Source organism: Chrysochloris asiatica, unplaced genomic scaffold, assembly GCF_000296735.1.
Source record: "Chrysochloris asiatica unplaced genomic scaffold, ChrAsi1.0 scaffold00291, whole genome shotgun sequence".
NCBI lineage: Eukaryota > Metazoa > Chordata > Mammalia > Afrosoricida > Chrysochloridae > Chrysochloris > Chrysochloris asiatica.
In genome coordinates this window covers 3144470-3168200 of record NW_006408809.1, presented here as the reverse complement: position 1 = coordinate 3168200, position 23731 = coordinate 3144470, and the positions used below count along the sequence as shown (strand labels likewise).

The window sequence follows — 23731 nt, the reverse complement described above, 5'->3', positions numbered from 1 at the left end:
AAGAGGAATGGCTTCACATTCATCACTGAAAAGAACATTTCAAGATCTAGTGTGAGGTATAATGCTGTCTGTGATAGGAAAATATCCATATGCCTACTTAAGAACAACAAAAAGGGAGTCCACAGTTAATACCACTATTATTAAAATTTATGAACCAATAAAGCTGGTGATGATGAAACTGAAGAAGTCTAGCAACTTCTACAGTTTGAGACTGATCAAACATGCAATTAAGATGTTTTGATAATCACTGGTGATTGGAATGCAAAGAGGAAGGACAAACTATAGACAACATTGTGGAGAATGAGGTTTCCACAACCTTAATTGTGCTCCTGAGGAACCTGTACAAATACTAAGAGGCAGTCATTTGAATAGTATAGAGGGACACTGATTGGTGTAAAGTATGGAAAGGTGTGTGCCTGGGTTGTATTCTTTCACCATACTTACTCAATCTGTATGCTGAGCAAACAATCTGAGAAGATGGACTATATGAAGAAGATCATGGAATCAGGATTGGAGGAAAACTCATTAACAATCTGCGATATGCAGATAATACAACCTTGCTTGTTCAAAGTGAAGATGACTTAAAATACTTACGATTAAGATCAAAGGCCATAGCTTTCAGTATAGTTTGCACCTCAAGGTAAAGAAAACAAAAATATCTGCCACTGGACCAATAAATAACATCATTTTAATGGAGAAAAGGTTTAAGTTGTCAAAGACTTCATTCTGCTTGGATCTACTATCAACACTATCGGAAGCAGCAGTCAAGAAATCAGATAATGCATTGCATTAGGCAAATCTGTTGCACAATATCTTTTTAAAGTGTTCAAGAGCAAAGATGTCAGTTTGAAGACTAAGTGTATCTGACACAAACTATGATACTTTCAATAGCCTCATGTCATTGTTGTTAAATGCCACCGAGTCAGTTCTGACCACTCTGTATAGGGTTTCTGAGCAGCGGCTTGTGAGCTTGAACCACTAACCTTGCAGTTCAAACCAACTTTGCCACTCACAGCATCACACCAGGAGTCCTCATATGCAAGTGAAAGTAGGACAATGACTAAGGGAGACCATAGAAGAATTGATGCCTTTGAGTTATGGTGTTGGAGAAGAATATTGAAAGTAGCCTGGACTGCTAGAAGAACAAACAAATCTGTGTTGGAAGAAATAAAGAATGCTCCTTAGAATCCAGGATGGCCAGACTTCGACTCTCACACTTTGGACATATTATGAGGAGCAACTAATCCCTGGAGAAGGATATACTGCTAGGTAAAGTAGAGGGTCAGTGCAAATGAGGAAGACCCCATTGAGATGGGCAACAGCAATGGGCTCAAGCTTAACAATTTTAAGGATGGCACTGAACAGCATGTGTTCTGTTGTGTATAAAGTGTCATCGTGAGTCTTAACCAACTTAACAGCACTTCACAACAATGTTATTTACTTCAACACAATCACAGCAGGTTAAATGATTTAGAATCTTGTACCTTTTGTGAATAGCTTTTCGTTTGGTCTGATATTACGAGCTTTGCTTACTAATTTTTAAATGTTCTACTGATTGTATTTACCAGGCAATGCAGCTCCAAGCCTTACTTTGGTGTTTGATGAGTGCCGTTGAGTCGGCTCCGACCCATAGAGACCCTGTACAGGGTTTCCAAGGCTGTAAATCTTTACGGGAGCAGAAAGCCTCATCTTTGTTCTGCTGAGTGGCTGGTAGTTTCGAACTGCTGACCTTGCGGTTCACAGCCCGATCCGTAACCACTATGCTACCAGAGCTCACACTTCTTTTTACAAAACCTAAATGGAGATGTTAAAGCAAATGGAAGAAACGAGGCGGTACAAGAGCTGAACAGAAAATTTCAAAAGTCAGCTCAAGAAGACAAAGTCAAATATTACAAGAAATGTGCAAAGATCTGGAGTCAAAAAACTGAAAGGGAAGAACACGCTCAGCATTTCTCAAGCTGGGGGAACTGGAGAAAAAATTCAAGCCTCGACTTACGTTATTCAAGGATTCTCTGGGACAATTATTGAATGATGCAGAAAGTATCAAGAGAAGATGAAGAAATATACAGAGTCACTGTACCAAATGGAAATGATTGATGTTCAACTGTTTCAAGAGGTAGCATTTGATCAAGAGCTAATGATACTGAAGGAAGAAGTCCAAGGTGCATTGAAGGAATTGGCAAAGACCAAGGCACCAGGAATTGATGGAATAAAAATTAAAATCTTTCAAGTGAGTGAGATGGTACTGAAGGCACTTATTTATCTGTGCCAAGAAATTTGGAAGACAATTATCTGGCTGACTGACTGGAAGAGATCCGTATTTGTACCCATTCCGAAGAGAGGTGATCCAAGGGAATGTGGAAATCATCAAACAATATCTTTGATATCCCATGCAAGTAAAGTTTTACTAAAGGTCATACAGAAACGGCTATAAGCATACATTGATAGAGAACTTCCAGAAATTCAAGCCAGATTCAGAAGAAGACGTGAAACAACGGACATCATCGCTGATGTACAATGGATTTTAGCTGAAAGCAGAGAATATCAGAAAGATGTTTACCTGTGCTTTATTGACTATGCAAAGGCTTTTGATTGTGTGGCTCATGACAAGCTATGGACAACATTGCGAAGTATGAATATTCCGGAACACTTAAATTATGCTTATGAGGAATCTGTACCTGGATCAAGAGGTAGCTGTTTGAACAGAACATGGGAACAATGAATGGTTTAAAATTAAGAAAGATGTGAGACAGGGTTGTATTCTTTTACCATACTTATTCAACCTGTATGCTGAGCAAATAATCTGAGAAGCTGAGTTATATGAAGAAAAACATGGCATCAGGATTGGAGGACGACTCATTACCAACCTGTGATATGCAGATGATACAATCTCGCTTGCTGAAAGCAAAGAGGACTTAAAGCATTTACTGATGAAGATCAAAGAGCACAGCCTTTGGTATGGATTGCATCTCAATGTAAAGAAAACAAAAATCCTCTCCACTGGACCAATAAATAACATTCTTATCAATGGAGAAAAGATTGAAGTTGTCAAGGACTTCATTCTTCTTGGATCAACCATCAACACTCATGGAAGCAGCAGTCAAGAAATCAAACGACATATTGCATTAGGTATTTCTGCTGCACAAGACCTTAAAGTGTTGAAGAGCAAAGATATCAGCTTGAAGACTAAGATGCGCCTCATATACATGTGAAAGCTGGACAATGAATAAGGAAGACTGTAGAAGAATTGATGCTTTTGAGTTATGGTGTTGGAGGAGAACATTCAAAGTGCTATGAGCTGCCAAAAAACCAAGAGATCTGTGTTGGAAGAAGTGAAGCTAGAGTGCTCCTTGGAGGCCAGGATGGCCAAATTTCGTCTCATATTTCAGACATTTTGTCAAGAGGCACCAGTCACTGGAGAAGTATATCATGTTTGGTAAGGTGGAGGGTCAGAGAAAAAGAAGAAGACCCCCAGAGAGATGGACTGGCAAAGTGGCAGCATCAATGGTTTCAAGCATGGCAACAATTGTGAGGTTGACCCAGGACTAGGCAGTGTTTCCTTCTGTTGGGCATAAGGTCATTATGAGTCGGTACCAACTCCATGGCACCTCACAACAACAACAACAACACTTCATTTCTCAGAGGCCTTCATTAAGGACTAGTCAATCACCCCATGAGTCATGTCTAAATCTTACATAATATAGTGAGTGCCTGAAGTAACCATTGTGAACACGAGGATAAAAGAATGCCACGTACAGATTGACATGCAGTGGTGGTGCAGCTTGTTCCTGCAGCCGTCTTCACACACTGTTAGACTTTCTTCATCAAGCATGCCCAGCAAGCAAATAGGACACATCTGCTCCTCTTCATCTTTTATACTATTGAAGGAAAAGGGAAAGTATGAAATACACAATAACAACACTACAAGACTAGATACCGTATGCTGAAAACAATTTCTGCTTTTTTTTTTATAATATGAATAAAGTAACCAGAAATTCTTAAGAGGATTTTATTTCAGCTGCACGTCTTTCTTTTATCAATATCCAATCATTTAAAATGAGATCAATATGCTTGTGTATTTATAGATTGAATACAATTCAATAATGAGTTATGACCTCATAGACATTACATGGCATCTCAAAAATATTGCTATTGCTAATTGCCTCCATGAACAACTGCTTCCTTTGCCATGAGACCAGAAGAACTGGATCATTCCCAGCTATCATTACAGAACAGTTTCAAAGATGCCACAGAAAAACCCCGATCAGAAGGGAGAATATGTAGAGTAGGATTTCAGATGATCATGGACTCTAGCATTTTGGAAGCCTTAGAAGGTGGATGAATCCATGAAATTATTGCCCTGAGATAGTATTTATGAATGAGGTTATATCTTATGTTGTATTTAATTTAATTTACTTTATGTTGTTAGATTATCTGATTGGTAAACATTTAATAGAAAGTTTGTCAGTGCCATCTGACATTCATAATGGCCTAGGAAAACCAGTTCTCATAGTTATTGCTAGGAATAGACATTAAAATTTTAGAAGGAAATTTGTTAGTTTAAACAATATTAAATATTAGCGCCATCAACCAAACATTCTATTTTCTAGGATGCTATCCTAAAGAAATATCTGAAAAAAAGAGAAAGAACATGTATTGCATTTAACAAGCACACAACTAAATTAGAGATGTACTAAATACTAATGAAAGGCAAGTACAAAATAAACTGTCGTGCATCCATACCATTATATAGTCATGAAAAGAAAGATATCTGTCTTTTGTTTTATATCTTTCATGTATTTTATGTTGACTTTGAAAAATATTCTCGATACATTAAGAAAAAACAAAACAAAACAAAAAACTAGCAAGCTGCAGACCAGATCACGGAACGACTCTTGTTTGAAAATGACAAGAATGACATGAAGTGAGAAATAATGGTGTCTGTGTGTATGAAAGAAAAGTTTTATCTCATTGCTTTATAGAATTTTTTTAAAAGCATCAAACTATTAACAGTAGTTATCTTGTGTGTAGCCAGACCAGAGGGGGCTTTCTTGCTCTCTCTCTCTTTTTTTTTTTTTTAATAAAATGTTTTGTTTGAACTCATGAAGTCTTTTGCAGTATTTCCATTAAGGTATAAAGACAAGGCCCTGAGATGTTCAATAACTTGTCTAAGATCATAAAATCAGTCTGTGGCAGACTTATCATTAGACTTTAATATTTGAGAGGACTACATCATAACCTACCTACCTCAAAGTCCAGATTCTCTGCCAAGCTCAGGTTTTCTATTGGGTCCAACACTGCACTCCTACTATCTTAAGCTATCATCCCTGAAAAACAGGCCTGAATACTGCCAGCAAAATAACCAGTTCTTCAAGTGCACAAAGCACTCTCCAAAAGAGCTGACCAAACAGTTCAGCACAGTCATAATGTGTGAGTCTTGAGGTAAAGGTACCCTTACTAGTGTCCCTCTCCCATCTCATCTGCCCTATCTCTTTTCACTATTACAGAACCACCTGCAGTAGGGAAAAGCTGTCAAAATATACATCAATGGGGAATAACAGTAACATTACAGAAATGACTACACAATACTCTGTAATAAAAGTATTGCTGGTAAAAATGCTCAGATTTTTAGTGGTTACCAGAAGTGGGAACGTAGGGGATACGAGGAGTTTGGGCGAGGGGGCACTGAGTTCCTGTTAATGGTGGAAAGGGTTACTGAGAATGATTGCAAAGATGAAGAAGTGAGTCAATGTCACTGAATCACTCATGTAGAAATTGCTGTATGCTTTTTGTTTCATATATTTTCAACATTATAAATAAATAGAAAGATTTGGTGTCAACTAGCTTTCAAACAGTCATACCACAATTAGTTTACTGAAAAGACTGAAGAAAAAACAACTGACAATTTAGTTAAATTATATGTCAAGTGCAACTTATTAATTGCTTGCTGACTAAAAAAATGACATTCTAGGTTACTTCTGCCCATCTTTTTCCACGTACACATTTTAAAAGCATTAATTAGATTATTATCTATATCCTGGTGTGGTGCTGTGGGTTAATGCACTGGAGTACAAAGTTGTTTGAGCTGCAATGTTGGTGGTTCAAGTTCACCAGCTGCTCCTCAGAAACCTTATACAGGGTCGCTATAGGTAGTAAACAACTCAACATCACTTAACAACAACAACAACAAAGACATGCACAATTGTATACCCTTAAAATTTTTATAAAAATTCCACTTGTCAAATTCTTCATATACATAACTTGTAAAGGCAGCATAATTTCTACTGATTAGACAGATCCTAATTACTTAAGGAGTCCTTGTGTGACGCTTTGGGATAAAGTACTGTACCACAGTTCAGTTTGAACTGCAAAGCTGGTAGTTCAAACTCACCAGTCACTCCTAGGAAGCCCTTTACAGGGTTGCTGTGAGTCAGAACTGACTCAACGGCATTTAACAATAATAACAACTACTACTTAAACATCTATTTACAGTTTGATAGTTGAGCTGTTTCCATATTTAAGAAACTATTATAAACATCATTTGCCCACTTTTAAAATATTTCTTTTTTAATCACCGTTTTCAGGAGTAAAACATGAGTATATTGTTATTGTTACATGCCATCAAGTCGATTCTGACTCAGAGCAACCCTGTATAGGATTTTCGAGGAGCAGCTGGTGGGTTTGAACTGCTGGCCTTGTGATTAGCAGTCCAGGTCTTATCCTATAGTGCCAAACCAGGACTCTATGAGTACATGTTGTTGTCAAGTGCCTTTGAGTTGGGTATGACTCATGGAGACCCTGTATAAGGTTTCCAAGAAGTGGCTAGTGAGTTTGAACCACCAACCTCGTGGTTAGCAGTCAAGTGCTTACCCTACAACCCTAGCTATACCAGGACTCCACCTAAGCGCATTTAGTACAGGGATTAAAGCAAACCCAAATCTACTGTCTGTCAATGGGTCGATTCTGACTCATGGTAAACCTACATATGCTCTCCCACACTGTGCATCTTCCCGTTTCCTCAGAAGCAAATTGTTATGGGAGCAGATAACCTTATATTTCTCCCATAGAGCTGCTGCTGGTTTTGAACCGCCACCTTGCAGTTAGCAGTTCAACACCCACAACACCATCAGGGATCCTAGGGCAGGGATTAAAACAAAACAAACCCCACTGCCGTGGAGTCAATTCTGACTCAGAGTGACCTTGTATAGGGCGTCCTAGTCTGCAAATCGTTATGGGCACAGAAAACATCATCTTTCTCCCACAGAGCTGCTGATGGGTTTGAACTGCCAACCTTGTGGTTAGTAGTCTAGTGCTAACTACAAAAGGATCCAATAAACTTGCTGTTTGTTTTGCAAATACAATTTTACACCCATCAGTTACATGTTATCTATGGCTACTTTTAAGTGAGCAGAGCTGAGTTCTTGTGAAGGGTATGGCCTCCAAACTCAAAGTATTCAAAGTCTAAAAAACTCACCTGTGATAACACAAGCTAGTGATAACCATGACAATTTCTACTCCTTCTCATTTGTTATGCACCTACAATAATATATATATATATATATATATATATATATATATATATATACATATGTATATACATAATGGGGTTCAAGCATGATATAGAGTAATCCAGTACTTCTCAAACTGGGACGCATTGGGAATGTATCAGGAGGTGCTCTTGTAAGAGAAGCAGCACTTCTGTTCTAGAATGTCAACTGTTGTTGTTGTTGTGAAGTACTGTCAAGTCGGTTCCAACCCAAAGCAACCCTGTATAGAGTTTCCGAGAAGCGACTGGTAAGCTTGAACTGCCGACCTCGCAGTTCAAATGACTTTGCAGTCTAGCACATTAACCCACAGCGCCACAATGGTAATTAAAGACCTCCATATTTTATAGTCAAACCAATTAAACGATATTATGAGATAGAAAGAACGTTCATGGATTTTTTACGATAATCCTAAAGACTTGAAAAAATTTCCGTATCTGTAATTTTGGGCTATAGCTCTGATCCTTCAGAGTTATGAGTTGATTCTGATCAGTAATTGGGCAGTGGAAGAGATTGAGAAGCACTGTACATTCTAAGTAATAACTGTGATGAACAACTAATGCACCTCTTAATTACATCGATTAGTTCGTCTGTTTATTTAAGGGGAATGCTGAAACAGCAACAATGTCATACAGTATAAAATCCTACAGTGAAAAGTGATTTTAGAAAACTGCTTTGCTTTTGATAAATATAAAGAAACTATATAGGCATTACCTTCCATTACACAGTGCCTCAGCTTCTTTTAGTAACGATCGGAAAATTATAACCACTTACGACTATCAGGATTTTATCCTTGCCACTTGAGTTTTCTTATGAATTGGGATAAAAATAGACATTCATTATAGTCTCACATGAAACATATCATTTTCCAACACTGCAGTTTTCAGGACAAAACTGTCCATATTTATATTTTAACACTTTTTACCCTGAGCCCTGCTGTGGGGCTGTTAACCATTAGGTCAGCGGTTCAATCCCATTAGTTGTTGTTGTTGGTAAGTGCTGTTGAGTTGGTTCTGACCCATAGCGACGTTGTATAGGGTTTCCGAGGAGCAGCTGGTGAGCTTGAATGGCTGACCTTGCAGTTCAAACAGCTTTGCAGTCTGGTACATTAACCCACAGCACCACACCAGAAAACCCATCAGTAGCTCATCGGAAATCCTATACAGGGTGGCTACAAGTTGGAACCAACTCAATGGCAACTCAACAACAACAACAACCTTTGATTATAACTTGAAAGCCCAGATTCAATAATTAAATCATTGTTAGAATAACTTAACAGGTAGATACTTAAATGACATTTTTAAGTGATCACTATATTAAAAAGTAAAACTGGAATAATAATGTTTTCAATTCCTTAAAAAATACTAACCTGTTTTCTGAACTAGATGTAGAAGTACTAGATGATGACAATGTATGAGAATTTGACATGCGTGAAACAAACTTCTGGATGGTATTACGGGATGGAGCTTTGATCCTTGAGCTACGCCTACTGTGATATTTCTGGAACAAACTCTCAACCTAACATTGAAAAAAGACAGTAACAATGACATTTGTGCCAAATTTATACATATGAAAGCGTTCTAGAGGTTGAATTTATTTTGTAAGTTTTCCACAAAGCTTATTTATCTCCTTCAAAAAATAATAGTACTTACTAAGGACATTTTTATAGCAGGTCAGTGTTTGTTATTTTTGTTTTCATTGTAGAATAAAAAACCTACTAGTCAATAGATCATAAGGCAATTATTTATAACCATCAAATTCTCACATATCTTCATAATTTAAAAATGATCATTATTTATTTAAATTTAGTGCTCATGGGAATATTTCAGGAATAAACTATTTTAATTTTTTAGCAATTTAACACTGAACATTAGCAAAAAATTACCTCAAAATTCTTTAATGTTTTTCTCCATAACATTGGATCTGAAGGTTCTAGTTGAAACACCCGGAGCATAACAAATAACAGATGAATACAAAATGTTCCACGTCCACAGCTGCAATTCTAAAGAGTTAAAAGAAAGTCTATGGGTAAATAAATTTGTGGCTCTACTAGAACTTCTGTTAATCACATCTCCAAGTTTATGATACTAAATTTTCTATTAATTTATGTTCTTTACTATCACTGTATATAATGTTAAAAGTGTGTGGCTATATCTATGAATCAATCTCATATTTCCAATGAATTTATTAAACTGATTAATTTTATATTCACAAGTACATTAACTTATAGTTAGAACCTGCAGAAATACATTAAAAACAATTTTTATCACCCAACATACATTTTGAATTCACTGCAGTTTGTTATAGGGAATTAACCCAAGTTTTAGAATAAAAGAGTATAGAAATTTCAGTTAGTAGCAGATGTTCAACATAAAAACAAACAGACACAAAATCCTTAAACTAGACCAATAAGCCTCACCCTGGTAAAGAGAGAAAAGATGGAACTTGTTAAGGATTTTATTTTATTTGGAACCACAATCAATGCCCATGGAAGCAGCAGTCAAGAAATCAAACTACATACTCCATTGTGCAAATCTATTGCAAAAGACCTTTTTACATTGTTCAAAAGCAAAGATCTCACTTTGAGGAATAAGGTGTGCCTGATCCAAGCAATGGTATTTTATCACCTCTAAAATGTGAACGCTTTGAACAAAGAAGAATCGGTGCATCTGAATTGTGGTGTTGACAAAGAATACTGAATATCGCGATGAGTTGGACCCAATGGCACAGCACATAATCACCCCTAATAACCAGGAAAAAGATGAGGCTTTCTGCTCCCATGAAGACTTAAAGCCCCGGAAACCCTGCACAGACAGAGCCGCTATGAGTTGGAACCGACTTGATGGCACTTAACTACTACAACTAGTACCAGAAGAGTAGACAGTGATATATGGATTGATGGGGTGCTATTGGATAAGCTAACTGGATTGCTAACCACAAGGCTGGCAGTTCAAACCCACTGAGCTGCTCCTCAGAAAGCCTATCAGAGTCGCTATGAACTGGAGCTGACTCAACGGCACCTAACAACAACCAGAAGAACAAACAAATCGGTCTTGGAAGAAGTTTATACAGCCAGAATGCTCCTGAGAAGTGAGGATGGAGAACCTTACATCTCATGTGCTTTGGACATGTTATTAGGAGAAAGACATCTTGCTTGGGAAAGCATAGGGTTAGCAAAGAAGAGGAAGACATTCAGTAAAATGGACTGCCATAGTGGCTACCACAAGGGACCAAACTTAGTAAGGATTGTGAGGATGTCACAGGACCAGGCAGTGTTTACTTCGGCTCAACACAGGATCGCAATGTGTCAGAACCAACTTGAATGTACCAACCAGTAACAAGCAGCAGATATTTATAAAAGATAAGATGTCGGCAAACCCTACCTGAGGCCCAATAAACACCCGGTATTTATTGTCTGGGCTGTCTCCTCCGATCAAGAAAGAGTTGGGTCCTATTTGTTGCAGCAAGTACAGCCTGGCCCGCATTACTTTGTTTACACGGCGGTTTGTTTCTTCAGGGCTGTATGGCGAAAACCCATCTGGCGACGGGGCTCTTCGAGGTGGTGTGATTCTTCCGCTCTGAAACTTCACAACATTTTCTGTTTTTTAAATGAGGTAAATTTTTCACTTCTCACTAAGATACCTTTACATTCCCCACTGCCTCCGCCAAAAAATGAAAGGACACATGAGATAACTTTATGATAGCTTAAATTCCGAAGAAATGACTCAATATGTATAATAGCACAAAATTAGGCAGTGTTTTTGAGTGACATACTCATTTCAGGTGAAGGGAACTTTAAAAATCTGTCTTTGCTATAAAGTGATGGTAAATCTTTAAGAAGATACAACCATGTAGTAATTTAAAAAATTATTCTATATACATTTGAGTTCTTTGAAAAGTATTATGGAGACAAAAGTAAAAAGTTTAAAAAATATGTATCATAAGCAAGCAAAATGACTGTCTAGTGGCAAAAACTACACACCCAGTTCGTGGCTTCTACTTAAGGCTTTAATAAATATGCTTCCTGTAACTGGTAATTTAAAAACATGAACATGGAGCACCTCCCATGGTATACTTTGTAGAGAATTGACACACACAGATATATAGCTAGAAAAGGGAGTATTTAATGACCTTTTCAGATAATTATGAACATTCTACTTTATTATTATACTAAAGTTTCACAAGTGTAATGAGGAATCTGAAATCACATCAACTAACTTTTTCTATGCTATTACCAAATCCAAGTGGTATCTCTTGCTGTTTGAATACATGCATTTTTGTATTCTTGCAGATTTTGTATCATTAAGCACTGATTCAGTCTTGATGTGGCTTTGTAGGATAAGCATGAGACTGCTAACCAATGAGTTGGTGGTTCAAATCCAGCAGCCGCCCCTCAGAAATCTAAGGTAGAGTTGCTATGATTTGAAACTGATTTGATGGCACTTAACAACAACAATATACACTGAGATTCATTAAGCTATGTAGATCTTCCAAATGACACATTTCATGATACATTGCAAAAAAAAACAAAAGCCACACTTGATAATATTACCAATCTCATTAGAGAAATTTTGAATAAGGAAGCAAAAGTCACCAAATAAATAGTGGTGAATATGAATTTTCCAAAAAATGTAATTTGAACTTGAAATCTTAAGTTTTATCCCTGGAGAAAACTACTGCCAGCTGCTAGGCTTGATATGACAGTCTCACTGAATTCATTTTCTGGAGAACGTCTACTAAATAGCCAAGTTCCAATAACCAGTGTTTGCTAGTCAGTCATTGTTTCAGATAAAACCTTTGTTCTATGAAGAAGCAACTAGTTCACCTTGCACAAGTGCTTTTCCTTGAGATAATTATATTTGGCATGTACCAGCAGAATGCTCAAACTGACTTCTGTTCTTTAATAGTTAGTACATGGCAGTGAAGAATACAATTTCGAATGTCACAGCTCTGATTTGTGAGAAGGCACCAGAAGCTTTATCCACTTTTGCTTTGTACTATCAGTGCAAATATCAAAGCAGTGAAAAAGGCAAACAACATCTCTGCTTTATTACAAATACAGTTTGACCTAGTCAATCTCCAGAATGGCTTCTGGCCTCCTCCTCAACTCTGCGTGCGACCAGAGTTCTAGAATAGATAGCTGACCAATTTCTTATGCATTATAAGTGAGTCTAAAAATGGTAGAAATGTGACATATTTGTTGGAATGTAACTTACAGGAACTGGGGAGACTCTTTTTCTTCTTACTCCGGGAGATTCTGACTTTACTGTGCGAGCTGATGGGGTGCTGCCAGGAGAAGGGCTCCGGCGGCCTTTGGGAGCAGGTGACACGGCGCTGGCCTGGCCCTCTGCTTGAGGCTCAGCTGCCACGTTACTCATTTCAGACCCGTCTCCTTTAACAGGAATTGGCTTTACGACCTGCACCAAAAGTATTCCAATATTTTAATTACTTGAAAACACACATGAAAAATAAATTAGAACATACTACATTAGGAAATGAACTCAATGAGTTTTTATTATAAACAATTACAAAAATATACCAGATGACATATCAACTTTCATTTAGTATAACTTTACATCATTAATTTTTACCTACAACACTCAAGTTGTTTAGGCTGCATCACTAGTTAAAAATGTTAACACTCATAATTTTATAAACGGTATTACATCTTATAATACATCCTATCCCATTTCTCTTTCAAAACCAACAATCAGTGATTAATAAATAAATGTGAAAAATAAGCACTACTAACTTCTATAGGGAATATATTCAAATAGATAGATGTAGATGCTTTCTTTTATACCTGTACTGTACTTTAAAATGTAGACACCTTGCAAAAAACAGTGAGTTTAACTTTAAGTGCTCACATAGATTAATATGAAGCCATTTTACTTTGTTGTTTTCCTCAATATTGGATTATAATAGGTAGTGCAGACGTATATTTCAGAAATACCAAAAGAAGTTAAAAGTTTAAAGATAGATGTTTCGGTATAAATGCTGTTATTCAACTATTAGGGCTCTCCAATCTCATCTACCAGTGACCGAAAGGACAGACTTCGTGGTCTGAGTACAATCAAAGCTCAACACACTTCTCCACATCTTCCCACTACTCCTGCTCTGCAGCCGACTTGCTGCACTCTTCATAAGTTGCTTTGTGATATTTTATACATTTCTTTCATTTTACTTATTGCGCTTAAGTTCTTATTTTTCCAGAGCGATTTAAGTTTTAGAATGATTTGGCACAAGCATGATAAAAAACAAATATCAAACTTCTTAAGGAGACTATAAAAACTTCTGAAGTATAATTTGAACTCTATAAACTGCAAAATACCAGGTAGTGTTATGTGTCTTATTCCACGTATCTCTGCCTTCTTCATTCCTGTCCTATACACAGACTTAGATACCCATGTATTTGCAGAGTGAGTAAACTAGAAAGCCAACAGTGAAGATATCTAGCTCAAGGAGCCCAGAAAGCAGCACAAACGTCACATGGCTTTAATTGTTCAAAAAGTCATGTTTATAATGATTGACTAGAAATTTGCCTCTGTCACCTTCTATGACAGTATTTCAATAGAAACATTTCTTTCAAAATTAAAAGGTAGACTATTAACTCTAATAAAAAGATTTTCAATACTGACATTAGAGGGCAGTGTTGCTTTAAGTATTAACCCCATACCAACCACTACTCAGTTAGTTCATGTTTATGTTGTCTAACAAGCAGTGTTTTAGCCATGTTTTGATCCAAGTGGTGAGAATATCAAGCAAATAGAATTACTGTAAGTAAAATGGTGAAGAAATGCTTAAAAGAGGATCTAAGTCTTATACATAATTTTCCATTTGTTCCTAAGCCCTCTTCCTTACAGCCACTCACCACAGGGCCTCTCCTATTTCTCCTTTCCAGCCATTCATGCTTCCAGGCCGGCATACAGGTTGCCTTCAGTTTCTCCCTGATCATTCGTTCTTCTGGGCGATCATCCATTTTGTGCAACCCCTTCAGAGTTTCTTTATTCTCCATCTCTCGGCTAAAATGAAGGAAGAAACAAGGAGACATATTATATATATATATATATATATATATATATGTTGTTGTTGTTAAGTGCCGTCGAGTCGGGTCCGACCCATAGTGACCCTGTACAGGGTTTCCGAGGGTGTAAATCCTTACGCGGAGTGGCTGGTAGTTTCGAACCGCTGACCTTAAGGTTCGCAGCCCGATTCGTAACCACTACGCTACCAGAGTGTTGCTGTTAAGTGCCACTGAGTCGATTCTGACCCATAGTGACCCTGTATAGGCTTTCCAAAGAGTATCTGGTGAGCTTGAACCACCAACCTTGTAGTTCAAATGACTTTGCAGTCTGACACATTAGCCCACAGTGCCACACGAGAACTCCTTACATATATATATGTAAAACAATTTCCCAAAGTAGAATGCTTGTATTTTATCCTTCTATTACATACAGGAATCCTTGTGTGGCGCTGCGGGTTAATGGATTAGACTGCAAGGTTGGCAGTTCAAGCTTACAACCTCTCCTGGAAAACCCTATACAGGGTCTCTATGAATTGGAATGGACTCGACAGCACTTAACAACAACAATTAGACATATAACTAAAAAGAAAATTGCTTCAAAATACCCAAAAGTTCGAAACCCAAATGTCCATCAGCGAATGTACAGAAAAAGACAATGTGCATATCCACACAATGGAATACTATTTTCTCACAAAAAGCAGTAAAATTTCAGGGATGGATCCTGAAAATATCATGCTGAGTGAAATAAGTCCGACACAAAAGGACCAATATTCCACTTATATGAAATATCTAGACTAAGCAAACGTTCTGCAGATGCCATCAGCACCAGTCTGTCAATGAGGCCTGAGTGTTGCCTCCACAGGTGTCAGTGGCACTTCCAGACTAAGGTAGACCAGAGAGAAAGGCCTGGCCATCTACTTTCAAAAATCAGCCCATGAGAAACCTATGGTTTACATGGTTCAGGGAAGGGGGAAGGGAATGGAAGAACAAGACAGATAAGAGAACATTTAGGCAGATTTGTATGGGCTAAATAGGACAGAGGTAAATAGGGATGTATGCTCAACCTTGGAACAACAGGGCTCTGTGATACAGCGATTAAGGCATAGTCTGGATAGATAAAAGAGGGGAAATAATGTTAAGATGCTTAGCTGTCTTCTGGTTTTTTTTAATGTTTTATTGTGAATTATGTGATTGTTTACATGGGAGAACACTAGTTTTACATTCATCCTATTATATATCGTTTCATTGCCATGGTTACAATCCCCTCCATGCATCATCAACCAACCAAAGCGTATATACAACAAGCCTGTCCCCAGTTGCCAGCACACAGCCCCTCTCCCTCTCTGTGTCTAAGCCGCTCCATCTCTCCACGTCATCGTCTCTTTGGCTGTCTTTTGAATCTTGGTTTCTCTTGCTTACTATTATGAAATTGACACTTGAGGGGGCGAAAAAGGAATAGCCAGAAACATCATTATAGAAAGCTTGTTAATCTGTCTTCAGCCTATAACCAATGGTTGTTGTTGTTGTGAAGTGCCGTTGAGTTGGGTCCAACTCATAGCGACCCTGTATTAGGTTTCTGAGAAGCAGCTGGTGAGCTTGATTCACCGACCTTGCAGTTCAAACAGCTTTACAGTCTGGCGCGTTAACACACAGTGCCACACCAGGACTCCTATAACTGACTGGAATACCTAAAATGGAGGCTAGAACTTGCCCAGTGAAATAAGATTCCTGCAGAGCCTTTGCAGTATATAAGAACTTAAGTGGAATCCTGATCCCTACCCAGAATCTTCTGAGGTGGGAAATTTCCACCTGAAAAGACAAGCAGACCAGCCTGGAGCAGCTAGAAGAACAGAAGATACTTCTTGAAAGAATGACCAGCAGGAAAAATAAAACACAATAATAGCAGTCCAATCAACTACCACAAGAACAAGCAAGTTGTTCACTGAGAAGCCATCACATCAAGGCAAGTAATCAAGTTCCTTTAGGGCTAACCCCTTTCCAAGACTGAAACTCAAAGGGAATACACGAGCAGGCATGTAACCATGCTGGCTACCACGATGGTCTACCGATAAGGGGAAGTGGGGGAAAAGCATCAATGAAGATGTGGACTGAGTCCAACCATGTTCAACAGAGTCCCGTCAACCTGGAGTGAGACCTGGTTGGCCAGCAGTATGGTGAGACCTAGGGACTCCTGAGCCAATGGGCAGGGGCATAGCCACAGAGGGCTAGAGTGGAGAGTTGATATGAAGGGAGGGGAGATGCACATGACTGCCCATACTTGCACATAGTACCCATTTGACCTAGCTTCAATGACTGGGTGATCAGAATTCGACTAGAGGAAGAAAGAAGAGGAAAAAGAGTGTAATCCACTACAATTTGATGAACTTGACCTATACTTACGGATGTTAGTAGCTTAAAAGAGGGACGGAATCTTCACAGCAAGGATCATTCCCACCCCCACTGTACACAAGGTTGAGGGTGATAGGAACTTAGACATTGGCTACCTAAAACGGGGGTCTATAAAAGCACAAAGTGACTGGATTACAAGTATTCAAGAGGGAGTTTAGTTTCAGAGGGTGCAGGGGAAGGTAGAATCTCCACTGAGTGGTTTTCAACTTGTGTAGATGGGGCTGGTGAAAGGCGATGGGGATACGACTATTGTGGCTCAATAGTGAATATCTATTATCAGGACTGATTGTGATTGTTGCACATGTAAAGGTAGAAGGTTTGTAACAAAAAGAGGGGAGTGGTTGATCTTGCAGTACAGGAGCAGAGGACGCTGGGACCATCAGGGGAAAAGAGCGGCATGTGGACCCTACCCAGAGAAGCAGCGATGCCAGAGGTAGACAGAAAGGATGACATGGAGAGATGGATCCGCTGGGGGCGGAGAGGGGCTGTGTGCTGGTGGCTGGGGGACAGGCTTGTTGGGTATGTCCTTTGGTTGTTTGAATGTGAGTGTTTCAGTGTATATAAAAACAAACAAACAAACAAAAAACAACACAGAGGGAATAGAAGCAAATACTATTGAATGATGATGCATGGAGGGGATTGTAATCATTGCAATGCAATGAAATACGATATGATGAGTGCCACGCTGACGTTCTCCCATGTAAACTATCACTCAATTCATAATAAAACTTAAAACAAAACAAAAAAACCCTATAGATCACACCAGTCCAATCCACAATGGATCATAGGGCTGGCTCAGGACCAGGCAGCATTTGGTTCTGTTGTTCACGGGGCTGCTACGGGTTAGAGGCCAACTTGCCAGCAGCTAACACCAACTGGGGTCTGGGGGAGAAAGGGATGATACATACACTTCATCAAAGCAAATAAATAGATAAAAAAGATAGTAAAAACCCCCAAATAAACGTAAGTTATGAAAATATTGTATATATACTATTCTACTGCTGAATTCTGAAAGTGGTAGTGTTGAATTTTGTCTGGTCACATGAGTTTAAAAACTCCTTAAGAAGAAAGGTCCAGTGTAGGAAGTTCAGGGCTTACCAATAACATGAATGATGTCAACAGTTTGTGCTAGTCTCTATTAAGCTAAGGGTTGGAAGCTATAACCCACCCAGAGGCACCATGGAAGAAATGCCTATGATCGGCTTACTGTGGAGCAGTTCTACTCTGTAACACATAAGCTTGCCATGAGCCAGAATCAACTTGATGGCAATGGGGTTTTGTTTTTTTGTTCCCTGGTAATTGACAAAAATGGATCTTAAGACATTAAACCGTTCATGAATATTACACTGTTTCGAATGTTATCACCCTAACACAACCGAGCCCAGCTATGGCGCTGTAAGATAAGCACTGGACTACTAACCTCAAAGTCGGCGGTTCATACCCACTAAGTTGTGCCTCTGAAACTCTATACAGGGTTGCTATGAGTCGGAACTGACTTGACAACATTTAACAACTACAACAACATAGTCAACAAGTAGCGTTGGTGGTGCCGTGGTCAAGCAATAACCAAAAGGCTGGGAGTTCAAATCTAACAGCGACTCTGAGGTAAAATGAGGTGACAGTGTGTTTCAAGAAAGATTTACAGCCGTGGAAGCCTACTGGGGCAGTTCTACTGTGCCCCACATGGTCACGAGGGGTCAGAATTGACTCGACAGCAATTACAAAACTGACTCGATGGCAAAAACAAAACAAAGCCACAAGCTTATGTATACAACAGAAAAATATTTAGAATGGTATTTACTAGTCTCTGTTCCAGTACTGGGAGAAAGAAGAGGCTGTATGCTTCCATAAAGATTTAGGGTTTCAGAAGCCCCATGGAGCAGTTCTACTATTGGGGCTCTATGAGTTAGAATTGGCTCAACAGAAGTGGTGTGGCCCTAGTATTATGAAGAATTTAAGGCAGGGCACAAAGAATGAAGAGGATATGATCATCTTCTGACATGAGCTTAATAAATATTCAATAAACAAGGTGAAATCTAGCCACTGCTTCCCTGATCCTGTAATATTTTTTCAAAGCCTAAATAATTCTCATAGAAAGGAGCCCTGGTGGCTGTGGATTATGCATCAGCAGTTCAAACCCACTAGTCACAGGAGAAAGATGAGGCTGTCCTGTTCCCATAAATATTTAGCTCGGGAACCTATTTAGGGTTGCTATGAGTCAGAACTTATGTGATGGCAGCGGGTTTTTGGTCTCACAGAACAGCAATTCCAGGACAAAATGGCACTACAGGATAAGCACTAGACTGCTAACTGCAAGGTCAGCAGTTAAATCCACTAGTTGCTCGAGGGAGAAAGATGAGGCTTTTTGCTCCTATAAAGATTTACCATTTCAGAAACCCTATATAGGGTTTACTATGAGTCAGAATCGACTTGATGGCATTGGGTTTTGGTTTACATCTGAAAAGTAAAAATCATTGGGTACAAACATTTTGACCTATACTCTATATCATAATGTGGAGTTAATAGAACAAAATAATCTCTAAGCTAATAAAATTAACTTTTGATAATGAACTCTACAAGGTGGGTTAGCTAATAAAATTAACTTTTGATAATTAACTCTACAAGGTGGGTTAGATGATGCTGAGCTGTTAACCACAAGATCTGAAGCCCAAACCCACCAGCTGCTTTGTAGGAAGAAGATGAGGCTTCCCGTAAAGATTTACAGTCTTGGAAAATCTATCTAGGATTCCTACATAGAGCCTGCTTCATGTAGATGCTGCCTGTGAGCAGAGTCTTGTGCTCTGGTGAATAGGTAAAGTGAGCCCCTGGGTAGTGCCGACAGTTAATGCACTTGGTTGCTAAAGGAAAGGCTGGGATGGCTGGAGTCCACCCAAAGGCACCTCAAAGAAAGGCCTCGTGATCTACTCCCCAAAACTCAACCATTCAAAACCCTGTGGAGCACAGTTCTAACTCAGACACAACACACATGGGGCCACTGTGAGTCGGAACCCACTCAAAACCATAGCTCAAGAAAACCACTAAATTAAAAATAGAATCATGTGGACCCGTGGAAAGACAAACATACACAACACGCACAGGCCTGGTTTTAAAACCCAGTTCATAACTGGAGAAACAACTACACTCTGGGAAAAGCAAGAATTTGAAAAATACTATGATAATGTCAAAAATAAAGTTGAAAAAAATCTTATAAAGTTACAGATTCTTCTACAGTGATAGGAAATACTGGAGGAAATACTAGCAATGATAAATAACCTCTAACTTACTAAAGTCAAATTCAAACTCTTCCAGTTTTCCAGCTAATCACTGCCAGGAAGTAGCAACTTGAGTGAGTCAGCACAAAATCACTTTAAATATGCTCTAGAAAGGAAATGGTTAACTAGTTTACTGCACCTTTAATACTTTGAAGTGATTGGAGACAGATACATTAAGTACCTCTGTGTCAGAGACCAGTCTAGATATTTTTAGGAATGCAAAGAGCACATACTATTTTGTATAATCTGAAACTTGCAAATGGGCCTAAGACTATACATGTAACAAAATATTTCCATTGCACAGATATAAAAATTGTCATAGTTTATATTCTAAAATATAAGTGTTGGGTGTGTACGTATACTCAGGAGGGAAGTGAAGAGTGAGAGAAAGAAGGGATGAGAGGAAAGGGAAGCAGCAGAGGGTGAAAAGGAAGGGGCAGTGAGAGAAGGGTAAGGACACTGGAATGAAGGAGGGGGACAGAGGAGGAGAAACAGAGAGGGAAAGAAAGAAAGGGAGGTAAAAAAGGATAGAGAATGTGTTCTCATAAACTCCTGTCAATACTTATAAAGAGAGGCTTGTATTTACAGGCACCGGACTACATACCCAAAGTTCACTTATAGGTGAACTTTAAATAGCAAACAGTTTTCCCCTTCAGAAACAGTTGTTGCAGGGTATCGTTAGGTTCCCAAAGTGTTGTTGTTAGGTACCCTGGAGTCAGTTCCAACTCAGAGCAACCCTATGTGCAACAGAATAAAACATTGCACAGCCATGCACCATCTTCACAACTGTTGCCATGCTTGAGGCCCACTGTTGCAGACAAAGTTGTTGTCAATGTTGCTGAAGGTCTTTCTCATTTTCACTGATCTTCCACTTTCACCAAGCAGCATCTTCAGTGAGCCAGCACAATATTATTTTAAATATACACTAGAAAGGAAATAGTTAACTGGTTTTACTATAGCACCAGTATTTTGAGGGGAGTGGAGACCACTATGTTAAGAGTATGTGAGACAAAGTCTTGCCACTGTCGCATCTAAGGAACATTCTGGCTATACTTCTTCCAAAACAGATTTGCTTGTTCTTCTGGCAGTCCATGGATTTATGGAATTACTGGTTCAAAACGTGTGCAAATAGTTATGGCAATACTAGAAAATTATCTTCAAGAAAACGAATTTTCCATTCACAACTCTAGGTGAAGTTTCTCCACTCTGCACTGAATTAGCTACAAACTCCGAAGGTGGCTTTCCACTTTGAATCATGGTCCAGTCCAATGCAGGTCTCACAGAGCAGCCAGGGCCACTTCCCCCATTAAAGTCCACCAGGGGTTCCCACTGAGTTTAATTTACTCAGTAAGTTTTAATTTAAACATCTAACTTGGCTTACAATGTGGCCTAGTGCATTATGCGTTAGGCTGCTAACTGCAAGCTCAGCAGTACGAAGTCTACCAGCATTTCCATGGGAAAAAGAGGTTTTCTGCTCCCATGGATAAGATTTCCAGCCTTGGAAATCCTCTAGGGTCATTATGAGTTGGAACCAACTCGATGGCTCACACACTACTATTGACGCCACCACCACCATCTGTAGTCAGCCAACTACTGTTACCCAAACCTCTACCTGCCCTCCAGCTTCTTTCATTGCCTAAAAACTAAGACCTTTCCTGATCAAGGCTTTTACACAGGCAATTTCCTACTTTGCCTCATTTCTATCTAGCTCATTCTTACCCATTCTCCTGCTTCCAATCTAACTCACCTCCTCAGCAAACGTCCCAAACTCAGCCAGAAACTCCCAGCTCCGTTCTCGCGAGCATTCGTATTCTTTCTCCAAGCTCATTTTTATTTGTTGTGTGACTATTTTAAATCTACCTTCCTTACTCCATGCCCCCAAAACTATAAGCTCCATGAGGGTAAGGACCATGTGTTTTACACATCACTATACACCTGTGGTGGGAGTCCTGGTATGGCACTGTGGGTTAATGCGCCAGACTGCAAAGCCGTTTGAACTGCAAGGTCGGAGGTTCAAGCTCACCAGCTGCTCCTTGGAAATCCTATACAGGGTCGCTATGAGTCGGAATCAACTCGACGACACTTGACAACAACAACATACACCTGTGGTGAGTCCTGGTGTGGCGCTGTGGGTTAATGCGCCAGACTGCAAAGCCATTTAAACTTCAAGGTTGGTGGTTCAAGCTCACCAGCTGCTCCTCAGAAACCCTATACTGGGTCACTATGGGTCAGAATCGACTCGACAGCACTTCACAACAACAACATACATCTGTGGTGCTGCGGGTTAATGCACTGGACTGCAATGTCTGTTTGAGCCGCAAGGTGGGCAGTTAAAGCTCCCCAGCCACTCTTCGGAAACCCTATACAGGGGTGCTATGAGTCAGAACTGACTTGATGGCACTTAACAACAACAACATACATCCTACAAAATCCTGGTGTGGTGCTGAGGGTTAACGTGCTAGACTGCAAGGTTGATCTGAACAGCAAGGTTAGCGGTTCAAGCTTGCCAGCCACTCCTCGGAAACCCTATACAGCTGTCAGAGCACTTAACAATAACAGCAACATAGATCCAACATGTAACGATGTTTGGCTCAAAACAGATATGCAGTAAATATATTAAGTGAATGATTAGCTATTAATTGGCAGTCCTAAGATCTTTGTCTGGTTTTAAAATGAATGATTATGGTACTTATTTGCTTAATACAGAACTAGTGTGGTGCTGTATGACAAGAACTGCAAACCACAAGAGCAGCAAATCAAACCCATCAGTTGCTCCTCAGGAACCTTATATAGGGTCTCCAAGAGTCAGACCCAACAAAAACAGCACTTCACAACAACAATAATGACAACAACAAAAATAGAAATCTGCAATGTAGATGTAATTCAACAGAACAATTTTCAATGTTTCTCAATTAATTCGCAAATATAAACCAGTGTTGTTTCTAGTTTCTTCATTTCCCCATCACATTTTTATATCTCTGAATTAGTTACAATCAAATGCTGTTGTAATTTAATTGGCAGTTTTTCCTCCTGTGCTACAAACCAAACCATACCCGCTACTACGAAGTTGAATTTCGACTCACAGCAACCCTGCATAGGCTTTCAGAGACTGTATATCTATCTTTACGGGAACAGACAGCCTCATCTTTCTCCCATGGAGGCACTGCTGGGTTTGAACCTTCAATCTTGTGTTTAGCAATCCAGCTCTCATCCTACAGTGCCAAACTTCCTTGATGTCGTTTTATAAATTTAAGGTATAAATTACAACAATGGGACATCAGGTTTAATGAAATATACACAAATTCTACTCTATATGCCAGGAAGAAGTCATTCATACTCAATTTCATTTGTTTCTCAAATAGAAACCAGGAAGAAAACTAAGTCTTTTCCTACATACTTTGTTTTATTACAATCCTAACATACCATCTTTCTAGACCACACGTACATAACGCTTTCATTTTTATTACGTATGTGAGTATGTA

The 23731-nt window shown here is 39.0% G+C and overlaps 1 protein-coding gene across 1 annotated transcript in view; it reads right to left on the bottom strand.

Annotated features, from left to right (window-relative positions):
• The window catches only part of MAP3K1 (mitogen-activated protein kinase kinase kinase 1, E3 ubiquitin protein ligase), a 104912-nt gene that overhangs the window by 33704 nt on the left and 47477 nt on the right, over positions 1-23731 (bottom strand). The window contains exons 2-7 of the mRNA XM_006874656.1: positions 14416-14566; positions 12761-12961; positions 10928-11128; positions 9430-9546; positions 8914-9062; positions 3757-3878 (exon numbers count right to left, since the gene is read on the bottom strand). Coding sequence (XP_006874718.1) covers positions 3757-3878; positions 8914-9062; positions 9430-9546; positions 10928-11128; positions 12761-12961; positions 14416-14566 — 941 coding nt within the window. The remainder of the gene's footprint in view (positions 1-3756; positions 3879-8913; positions 9063-9429; positions 9547-10927; positions 11129-12760; positions 12962-14415; positions 14567-23731) is intronic.